A 12,225-nucleotide genomic window follows, 5' to 3' on the forward strand; every position below is an offset into this window, starting at 1 on the left:
TTAAAATGTGTCAAATAGAGCTAAAGGCATAAAAATAGCTAATTTTCATGCAAATAAAGTTTATTTGTTAGCATCAATAAATGCATTAGTCTATATAAAAACAGTGTATCTGAATTAGTAAGTTGGTGTTTCAAAAATATATTCTCGGATCTGCAGTTCCCCAGTTTTACCTCAGAGCGCCGCTGTTTGACCAATAAGCAGAAGAATACAGAGCTTGAGTTCCACTGGTATTTTCATCACTCACACACACACTGCAGATCTGCAGGAAGACACACAGCCATTTTCTGGATTCTCTCTACAGCAAAATATTGTATTTTGGGTCTATTTTTTCATTCAAAAGAATTTATAGCAGAATTATTATTGTAATATGGACTACAGACACAGAATCTTTTTATATCTTGGATATTTGAAATGCTAAGAATGGCTGAGATGGATATACATACACAGACATACAAAGGAATCAGATGGCAAGTAATATTTCCCTTCTTATTATCATGGCTGTGTCATTCTGTCTCTGGTCAGATTCATTATTCTATTGTAGAAGAAATGAGAAAAGACTCTGTTATAGCAAATATTGCAGCAGACCTTGGATTAGATATTAAACAGCTCTCATCTAGGAAACTGAGAATTGATTCCAATATATCAGATAAATATTTTTATGTAAATACAGATAATGGGAATCTGTACATTAAGGACAGGATAGACAGAGAGACACTGTGTGGGGCAGCAGCTACCTGCTTCCTAACCTTTGATGCTGTGGTTGAAAATCCTTTAAACGTTTTCAGTGTCAATGTAGAAATTAAGGATATAAATGATAATATCCCAAGATTTCTTCCCAACACATTCACATTAGATGTTGTTGAGCTTGCATTACCTGGAACAAGATTTGCTTTAAAAACTGCAGAAGATCCAGACATTGGTAGTAATACAGTCCAGACATACAGGCTCAGTGACAATCAGCATTTTACCCTGAGTGAGAAGACCAGAACAGATGGGAGTACATTTCCAGAACTTGTGTTAGAGAAACCATTAGATAGAGAGACACAAAACATTTATCATTTAGTGCTGATGGCACTAGATGAAGGAAATCCTATCAGATCAGGAACTGCTTCGATAAAAATAATTATAACTGATGTTAATGACAATTTCCCTATGTTTACTAAAGAAATATATAAAGCAATTGTGAAGGAAAATACTCCAATCAACACAACTGTGCTAAGTGTATTTGCAAATGACCAAGATGAAGGTAGCAATGCAAAGATCACATATACTTTAAGTGAAACATCAGGCAATGCCCATCCTATGGGTACATTCAGTATTCATCCTACAAAAGGTGACATCACAATGAATCAAAATTTGGATTTTGAATTAATCAGAAATTATGAGCTGACTGTGCAGGCAAAGGATGGAGGTGGCCTTATTGCCCATGCCAAGGTTTTAGTGGAGGTAACAGATGAGAATGACAATGCTCCTGAGATATCTATCACATCATTATCTAGTCCCATACCTGAGGATTCTGCACCTGGCACAGTGATAGCTCTTATTAAAGTTAATGATCGTGATACAGGAAAGAATGGGGAAGTTGAATGCAGTATCATGGAGAATGTACCTTTTGGTTTAATTGTATCAACTACAAGTTATTATAGAATAGTTACAGCAAGTGATCTGGACAGAGAGAAAGTATCCAGTTATAACATCACAGTTGTAGCTACTGACAGAGGATCTCCCCCACTTTCCAGCAGAAGAACCATCAGATTGGAGATATCAGATGTTAATGACAATCCACCAATATTTATGAAATCTACTTATGTTGCTTATGTGCCAGAGAACAACTTACCCGGATCTTCAATATACAGTGTACAAGCATCAGATCCTGATACCAAAGAAAATGCAAAACTTATTTATTCCATTTCCTCCACAAATACAGAAGAGCTTCCAGTGTCCTCCTATCTCTCCATCAATATAGAGACTGGGGTTCTCTATGCTCAGAGATCATTTGATTATGAGCAGCACAAGGAGTTTCTAATGCAGGTAACTGCTAGGGACAATGGATCCCCATCTCTAAACAGCAATGCAACACTAATTATCCGCATAGTGGATCAGAATGATAATGCACCCAAGATCTTGTACCCATCAGCAGATAGTGGTGGCCCACCTGTGTTTGAGATGGTCCCTTTTTCTTCTGAACAAGGATCATTAATAACTAAGGTGGTTGCAGTGGATGCAGACTCTGGACATAATGCTTGGCTCTCATATCACTTCATACAAGTGTCAGAACCATCTCACTTTACCATCAGTCAGCACACGGGTGAGATCAGGACATCACGTGTCTTTCATGAGAAGGATATATTGAATCACAAGGTTGTAGTAATTGTGAAGGACAACGGAGACCCCTCTCTCTCAGCTACAGTCACCCTTAGTCTCATTGTTGCAGATCATTTTAAACAAGTGGTTCCAGAACTCAGTAACCAAATCAATAATGAAGACTCACAATCTAAATTGCAATTATACCTAGTTGTAACCCTTGTGCTGATTTCTTTGTTATTTATTGTTACTGTGATGTTGGTCATTATATCAAAATGCAAAGAAACAAAACTTCCACCAGCTTTTGGATCTCTAAGTACAAATCTGTATCCTCCAGTTGACCCCAGAATGCTCTCCCTGTACAGTGATGGGACTTTACCTCTCCCCTTTTCATACAATGTGTGTGTAGCATTGGATTCAACTGAAGATGACTTTACATACTTGAGGTCTAAGCAAAATATTCCTGTGGACAACCTCATTGATGCTGATGACCCGGGATTTGGAAGTGAAAGTTTAAAGCCAGCTTTGTCATCTAATAGTGTAACTGAGGTGAGTTTATTTAATCATAACCTGTATATGCTACCTGGGTGTTGATGTAAATGGTAGCTCAACATATGCTGTCATTTTATCTGAGATATATTAAAAGATGAAATACTACATATAGTAATTAATTGTTTTGTACAGCTCATGAGCTTGGATGATCAGAACATTCCACTGTGTGATATACTCTATGGCCTAGATGAAGGGTTGGACTGACACACAGGGGTACATGTGGGGGCGAACTTCCTCTTCTGGGGATCAGGTTCCAGACTGTTCACTTGAGTTATACATTATACATGTTACCTTATACTGCACAGGACTTTGGTCTACAGTGCATTGCTGTTGTTAGTCTCATACATTATCATGCATGCAGTAGCAGTGTATACTATATATAGTTATCAATGGGCCCAGCCCAGGCACTTTCTAATGGCTAAGCAAACCAATGTGGAGTCTTGCCACACACCCTCTGGAAACTGGCAAATCCCCTAAAAATGGGTCCCTGCCACTGTATTCCCACAATGGGCCTTTCATGCTCCAGTCCGACAGTGTCTGGAACCATCTACATGTTTATGGTCAGTACTGTCACTAATAAATGTTATTAAGCATTTTTTTTATTAATGCTGTAGTACCTTACCCTTCAGTAAAATGCATGCACAATCTTAAAAATGAATGATAACACTAGACATATTGGATTATATAGTGCATTATATACAGTATATTGTTAAGTCAACTAAGGGATATTGCTTTGATATTTTGCTGTATAAAGTTTTGGTCAGAGGCTGGTCTTCATAATGAGTTTGGTCCTGTTTGGCTTTGGCTTTACATTTTAATCATTTACAAAATGTCAGATTTGACATGATGTTGAATTTTTCATTCTCCACAACTTTTTGGAATTTTTAACAAATCCATGTTACAGTACTTCCCAGTTTCTATGATGAACCAATTTCCATAATTAAACTTTTTAGAGGTCTAATTCTTCTCCAAAAGCTACCAAAACAATTTATTTTTCTGTCATCTATTTCTCAAGGTATTGAAGATATAAACTGTTTCTGAAATTCATTTTTTTCTAGTGTGTGCTCATTTTTTTCAAGTACAGTTTCTTAAAACACATATTCCTATTTCTTCTAATGTGTATATACAGGAAGACTACATTTGTTGTACAAATCCAAATAGTATAGTTGCATTTGTTGTACAAATCCAAATAGTATAGTTGCTGATGGCAAACTTCCCTATGACAAATCTGAGACAGATGCTACTGTAATTTCATACTTTTCAAGGTTATTACTTGGGACTTACCCAGTACTTTACTTGTATTTTACAATTCTATACTTTGCTGCTAGTTAAAAATACTTTATAGACTTCGATATCCCAGTTTTGCTGAAGGAATTGTGGCTCTATAGGTGATATCTATCACGTTTTCTGGGTATGCCCTGTTCTGCAGCCACTCTGGAGCGAGGTAGCAGGAAAAATATAGCAAATGGTATTACAGGTGCTGACGTGGCAGCTGTTTTAGGAGATAGTCAGTCTCCAAAAATACAAGAAATGCAGTAACCTGGAGTAGCGCTTATATGAAGACAAATTTCTATTTTGTATAATATCACAATTTAATATTGATAAAATTATACACTTTACATATTATACATAAAAAAATTATCCAATAAAAACAAATTCTCACCCACTAGAATGTATTGTAAACAGAGTCAGTCCATCATTATGGCCTGTTCCTATATTGCTTCCGGTATGATGGTATTTTCTGTGTTTCCACGGTGAACTGTTTACTTAATCACCCTGTGATTTTGGCACTACAGTCCCAAGATAGATTAGTTGATTTGGGGTGGATTTTGATGCTCACCGCCCAAGGATATTGCTCATTAACCAGAATGGTATTGGATGATTGGCAGCCCTTAGTTTTGTTGTGGTTTTTTAACCTCAGCACTGTGGTCTTTGGTAACTGTATCATGTTAAAGATCCATGCCCAATGCACCTTTAGATGGATGTAACCCGGAGCTGGTTCAGGCTTGTTCAATGGTATATGGTCCTCTGGGTGAAATGGGGTCAAGGCCAATGTGTTTTGCTGCTCTGTTTTTTCGATCCTAAAAATCCTGGGACTAATGATAAGACAGTCAATCTACTTGTCTCCTGAATTAATCTCTCAGGAGATACAGTAGGTTGTTCCACACCCTGTAGAAGCACTTCTTGTTAGTTATTTTTTACAGGAGGCACTCAATATCTGTCAGGATCCCGGTGCTCAGCATACCGGCACCGGGATCCCGACAGCCGGTATACCGACAACTAGTCTCCCTCTTGGGGTGTCCACGACAACGCTCAAGGGAAATTAAATAGCATGGCATGCTTAGCGTGCCATCGTGCCCGCAGTGTGGCGAGCGCAGCAAGCCCAAAAGGGACTCTTTTGCACTCGCCCCTCTGCCAGCATTCCGGCTGTCAGGTTCCTGGCACCAGTATGCTGGGCGCAGGGATCTCGACAGCCGGCCAGTCATAGTATACCCATTTTTTACTGTATCCCGGACTTTCACATTGTGTTCTTTAGTTGCTCATCATTTTATCATGTTATAAAAAAAATCTTTACACTTTAAAACAATTAATAATGTTCTTGAAATTGTATTCCATTGTAATGTTTTTTTATTATCGTTTAAGCTGAAAATCTTCCAATATTTTCATAAATAAGCAAAGTGCGGTGAAGTGGTGTCTTTAGTGCAACTTACAATTTTATATCTTATAAATACTTTTTTGTAGACTTTTTTCGTATTTTATGTTCAATTTAACCACAATAGTATTCATTCTGGTTATTATATAATGCTAATCATTAACATTATTTTATTCTAATGTGGGGAAAGAACATACCAAAGCAGCTCTCACTCTGATTACCTGTTATAATGCAATGTATAAACAAACAGTCAAGTTTGTACCAAACATTAGGAAGTGCCAGCTCATGGCATGTCCTGATAAGCCAAAAATGATTGATTGTATGGTACACTAAATGAGTGATTTTGATGGCTTATACAATCTGGAGTCTCCTCTGCAGCAGGATCTTGCTCACTCAGGACAGGTGGTGGGTTGTTTAATTCCCTGCTACTTAGGACATCCAGGCTATATTACATTCTGTATAAGCTAATCAAAGTATCTTGCATAGATTCCAAGATCTTTTGAAAAATATTTAACCCTAGAGCTTTACCCTGACTACCTTTTGGTTTAAATGTGGAGATGAATATTCTCCGTGATCTGTAATAATAATGATTTTATAAATTTGACCTGTAAACAATTCTGTAAACAATTCTGTTATTTATATTGGTCTGCATTTTATTATAAGGTATCAGTTGGAGTGGTGTAGCATATTATTTAAAATTAACAGAGTGAAGATCTAATAAATGTTTAATTTGAAAAATTACATTATCACCTAAAATTATTGTATAAACAGTAAGAGGTTAGCATTCTGTAACTGAAGCTTGTTGTAATTAAGTAATGAGTTTAAAACAATGAAATAAAATCAGATTTTACATGATGTTAATTTTATAAATTTTCACTAAATATTTTGTTTGTTTAAAGCATACTTACCACTTTCTAAGTATTAGTCAAACATTTTAGGGGCTTCGTATCAAAATTATACCATAACATTTAATTTGTTCTCATCTCCTATTATTTAAAGTAGTGGCTAGATATAGTAAGTTGATTCTGGAGCTCATTTCACTATGATTATATTTGTGATCTCAGTCAAGTCTCTTAAAACTAATTTTGTCTTATAGTACAGTATAAGTCAAGAGCCTGTTCTCTGCAACTGGTACTCTTGTGCCCAGGGCAGGTGGTGGATTGTTGGCAACTTCTCCTTCTGGTTGGTCACATATGCTATGAAGTCGCTTTCAGGGCTTCACAGCATACTGTATATACAGAAAAGTTGGCATGTCCTATGAAGATTCCTGGTTATACAGGAAAAGCTTGTGAATGCAATGTTAACCTAACTTTCTGAACTTCACTTTTAAAAATAAGAGCCTTGGTTTAGGCTCTGTGGCAAATACAGATGGGGCCACATTTTGGCCACATTGCAATTGCAACTAGCCATGCCTATACCTGACCCATTCATGGAAGAATATACACCCATGCATTACTGTGGATTGAGGGTGCATATGCAGTGCATGTTTACAGCTGTAGGCATGCTAGTCATGGCAAACAACTTGTGATGGCCACAGCTCGTGGCAAAGATGACCGTGGACACATCTGTATACACAACTTCACTACACTTTTCTTTTAATGTGACTTATACAGTTGCTATGTTAAGTACATAAACACAACTTGTTAGCATCAATAAATTAATTAATCTGTATAAAAACAGTGTCTGAATTATAAAGTTGGCATTTAAAAACAGGCTAATTATCTGAAATTTTTATCAGAGCCTGCTGAAGTCCCATAAAAGATCTCCAATAATGGCTGCCAGCGGCTGCGCTTTGGGGCTAATTGAATAGCCCTGGGGGGTCAATTAGCCTGATGTAAATTTTAGCAGGTAAGTGGTATTTAGAGACTTGGTATTCATTAATTTTATTGGTTATGCTCATCATTAATATTTAAAAAAAATCTTGAGATCAATTCATAACAAAGCGAACATCACTGTTGTAATCTAGTATTTCATAATTTTACATCCTAAAATAGTTAACATAATCAAACAGCCATAATGTACCCACATTCAGTTGATGCTGCTATCTGGGGTGGCTGATTGAAAGGTATGCCATAATGACTGATACAATCAGAAGTGTAACCCCTGCAGTTGTGGCTACACTGACTGCATAGCAGGTCTGTATGACAGACACTATCACACATACATGTAACATTGCTGGGAACTATGCTGGGCTACTTGCACACCTGTTAGTTGATACAGTGTTTATACTGTAACTTCTCTGTAGCATGTCTTATTTAGCATCAGCCAAAGTTCTGTTTAAGCAATCTCTGATCTTAGGTGGAATTAATATCACACATATGGATTTCTTTATTTATAAGAAGCAAAGTTTACACTTTAAACCATGTAATTGAGAGAAAACATATTATATTTTAGTTTTACAATTTGACAAATTGACATTTCTGATATTTTAAATCAATCCACAAACTCTGTCTTTTGTAATCAAACATTTTCACATTTTCAGGCCCCTGCTAATATTGGCCTGTGAATTGTAGTTAAATAAAAACAAAACGTTTTACATTTTTTATTGTCTTTTTGTATATAAAAAGCTAACTTGTTAACAGTACAATTGTAAATAGCAGTATAAATGCACTAGATACCAATACAGTATCTATATAAAATAATATCTGAATTAAAGAAGATACTTTGAAAATAAATTGAAGTTCAGCATTGTAGTATCTGCAGTAAATATGCATATGTATTAGAATACAGGAAAATAAATTTTCAGAATTGCAGTTCCTCAGTTTCACCTCAGAGCGCCGCTGTTTGACCAATAAGGAGAAGAATACAGAGCTGGAGATCCACTGGTATTTTCATCACTCACACACACTGCAGATCTGCAGGAAGACACACAGCCATTTTCTGGATTCTCTCTACAGCAAAATACTATATTTTCAGTCTATTTTTTTCATTTAAAAGGACTTACAGCAGGATTATTTTACTATGGACTACAGACACTGAATCTTTTAATCTCTTGGATGTTTTAAATGCTGAGAATGGCTGAGATGAAGCCTCATACACAGACATACAAAGGAATCAGATGGCAAGTAATATTTCCCTTCTTATTTTCATGGCTGTGTCATTCTGTCTCTGGTCAGATTCATTATTCTATTGTAGAAGAAATGAGAAAAGATTCAGTCATAGCAAATATTGCAGCAGACCTTGGATTAGATATAAAACAGCTCTCATCTAGAAAACTGAGAATTGATTCAAAAATAGCAAAAAAATATTTTTATGTAAATGTAGAGACTGGAAATCTGTACATTAAGGACAGGATAGACAGAGAGACACTGTGTGGGGCAGCAGCTACCTGCTTCCTAACCTTTGATGCTGTGGTTGAAAATCCTCTAAATGTTTTCAGTGTCAATGTAGAAATGAAGGATATAAATGATAATTCCCCAAGATTTCTTCCCAACACATTCACATTAGAGGTAATTGAATTTGCACCACCTGGAACAAGATTTGCTTTAAAAACTGCAGAAGACCCAGACATTGGCAGTAATACAGTCCAGACATACAGGCTCAGTGACAATCAGCATTTCACCCTGAATGAGAAGACCAGAACAGATGGGAGTAAATTTCCAGAGCTTGTGTTAGAGAAACCTTTAGATAGAGAGAAACAAAACATTTATCACTTAGTTCTGATAGCTCTAGATGGAGGAAATCCTATTAGATCAGGAACTGCTTCCATAAAAATAATAGTTACTGATGCTAATGACAATTCTCCAATGTTTACTGAAGATATATATAAAGCCATTGTGAAGGAAAATACTCCAATCAACACAACTGTGTTAAGTGTATTTGCAAATGACAAAGATGAAGGTAGCAATGCACAGATCACATATTCTTTAAGTGAAACATCAGGCAATGCCCATCCTATGGATACATTCAGTATTCATTCTACAAAAGGTGATATCACAGTAAATCAAAATTTGGATTTTGAAATGATCAGAAATTATGAGCTGACTGTGCAGGCAAAGGATGGAGGTGGCCTTATTGCCCATGCTAAGGTTTTAATAGAGGTAACAGATGAGAATGACAATGCTCCTGAGATATCTATCTCATCATTATCTAGTCCCATACCTGAGGATTCTGCACCTGGCACAGTGATAGCTCTTATTAAAGTTATTGATCTTGATACAGGAAAGAATGGGGAAGCTGAATGCAGTATCATGGAGAATGTACCTTTTGGTTTAATTGTTTCAACTCAAAGTTATTATAGAATAGTTACAACAAATGATCTAAACAGAGAAAAAGTATCTAGTTATAACATCACAGTATTAGCTACTGACAGAGGATCTCCCCCACTTTCCAGCAGAAGAACTATCAGACTGGAGATATCAGATGTTAATGACAATCCACCAATATTTACAAAATCTACTTACGTTGCTTATGTACCAGAGAACAACTTACCAGGAGCCTCAATATACAATGTACAAGCATCAGATCCTGATACTGGAGACAATGCTAAAATAATTTATTCCATTTCCACCACTAACACAGAAGACCTCCCAGTGTCCTCGTATCTCTCTCTCACTATAGAGACTGGGGTTCTCTATGCTCAGAGATCATTTGATTATGAGCAGCACAAGGAGTTTCTAATACAGGTAACTGCTAGAGACAATGGATCCCCATCACTGAGCAGTAATGCAACACTAATTATCCGCATAGTGGATCAGAATGATAATGCACCAAAGATCTTGTACCCATCAGCAGACAGTGGTGGCCCAGCTCTGTTTGAGATGGTCCCTTTTGCCTCTGAACAAGGTTCATTAATAACTAAGGTTGTTGCAGTGGATGCAGACTCTGGACATAATGCTTGGCTCTCGTATAACTTCATACAAGTGTCAGAACCATCTCACTTTATCATCAGTCAGCACACGGGTGAGATCAAGACATCACGTGTCTTTCATGAGAAGGATATATTGAATCACAAGGTTGTGGTGATGGTGAAGGACAATGGAGACCCCTCTCTCTCAGCTACAGTCACCTTAAGTCTTATTGTTGCAGATCATTTTCAACAAGTGGTTCCAGAACTCAGTAACCGAATCAATAATGAAGAATCTCAATCGAATTTGCAATTATATCTGGTTATAACCCTTGTGCTAATTTCCTTGTTATTTATTGTTACTGTGATGTTGGTCATTATTTCAAAGTGTAGAGAAACAAAACTTCCACCAACTTTTGGAACTCTAAGTACAAATCTGTATCCTCCAGTTGATCCCAGGATGCTCTCCCTGTACAGTGATGGGACTTTACCTCTCCCCTTTTCATACAATGTGTGTGTAGCTTTGGATTCAACTGAAGATGACTTTACGTACATGAGGTCTAAGCAAAATATCCCTGTGGACAACCTCATTGATGCTGATGACCCAGAACTTGGGAGTGAAAGTTTAAATCCAGCTTTGCCATCTAACAGTATAGCTGAGGTGAGTTTATTTAAACATAGCCTGTATATGCTACCTGTGTGTTGATGTAAATGGTAGCTCAACATATACAGAAATTTCATTTTATTTGAGATATATAAAAAGAGTAAATGCTACATATTGCAATTGATTGTTTTGTACATATGAGATGGGATGATCAGAACATTTTGCTGTGTGATATACTCTGTGGTCTGGAACCATCTTGAAATGACTGTCCATGGTCAGCACTGTCACTGATAAATGTTATGAAGCAATTTGTTATTAATGCTGTAGTTGCTTATCCTTCAGTAAAGTGCATGCACAGTCTTGAAATTGAATAATAAACACTGGACTTATTTTGTTATATACTGTGTTTGATATATACTGTATATATCAACTAAGGGATATAGCTTTGTTGTTTTTCTGTATATAGTTTTGGTCAGAGGCTGGTCTACTCTTTAGAACAAGTTTGGTCTTGTTTGGCTTTGGCTTTAAATGTGTAATCATTTATAAAATGTCAGATTTGACACAATTGCTGAATTATTATCTACTACTTTTTGGAATTTTTAACAAATCCATGTTACAGTACTTCCCAGTTTCTATGATGAACAAATTTCCCTAATAAAAGTTTTTGGAGGCCTGATTTTTGTCCAATATACCAAAACAGTTATTTTTTAAGCTATAATTTTTTCACTAATTTAACATACATTGTATAAGTTTAAGATTATAGATGCATTTACTATTAGCTATGACTATGTGTATATTTGAGTGCATTTGGTATGTAGCAGGAAGCTTGTTGTAGCTTTAATGGCTCAATCACAATTTGTATCACAAAGTACTGTATATGTAACCTGCATTTTGTTCTGACAGATAGGAGCTTTACCCCATCTTGTTAAGCAAGTAGGGCTGTACTGATGGTGTAATGGTTAGCATTACTGCCTCACAGCACCTAAGTCATGGACTTGATTCCCACCATGGCTTAAACTGTGTGGAGTTTGTATATCCACCCTGTCCTTGCATGGGTTTCCTCTGGGTACTCCGGTTTACTCCCACAATTCAAAAATATACTGGTGTGTGCATGTACATATGTTTAGGGCAGACTAGATGGGCCAAGTGGTTCTCATCTGGCATCAAATAATATGGTTACAGGAGATTTTCAGATATGGTATTTTCTGGATAACAGAATACCTGTTATCCGGATGGGTCCTGGAGTTCCGCTGTGGGTCCAGTGCATTGTTAAGGGGTCCAGTGTGTTGGCAGGGGGTCATTGGCTGGGGCTGGAGTGTCAGCATG

At 36.7% G+C, this 12,225-nt stretch overlaps 1 protein-coding gene across 20 annotated transcripts in view; it reads left to right on the forward strand.

Annotated features, from left to right (window-relative positions):
* The window catches only part of LOC134933540 (protocadherin gamma-B1-like), a 543,090-nt gene that overhangs the window by 282,580 nt on the left and 248,285 nt on the right, over positions 1 to 12,225 (forward strand). The window contains exon 1 of one of the 20 annotated variants that reach the window (XM_063928815.1): positions 282 to 2,853. The exons of 18 other annotated variants lie outside the window; for them this stretch is intronic. In XM_063928815.1, the coding sequence (XP_063784885.1) occupies positions 412 to 2,853 (2,442 nt within the window). In that variant the 5' untranslated portion in view covers positions 282 to 411. Of the gene's footprint in view, positions 1 to 281; positions 2,854 to 8,381; positions 10,957 to 12,225 lie in introns of those variants that run through there. One more of the 20 variants, XM_063928814.1, reaches the window with a different exon arrangement.

The sequence above is a fragment of the Pseudophryne corroboree genome, chromosome 6 (assembly GCF_028390025.1).
Source record: "Pseudophryne corroboree isolate aPseCor3 chromosome 6, aPseCor3.hap2, whole genome shotgun sequence".
Lineage (NCBI taxonomy): Eukaryota > Metazoa > Chordata > Amphibia > Anura > Myobatrachidae > Pseudophryne > Pseudophryne corroboree.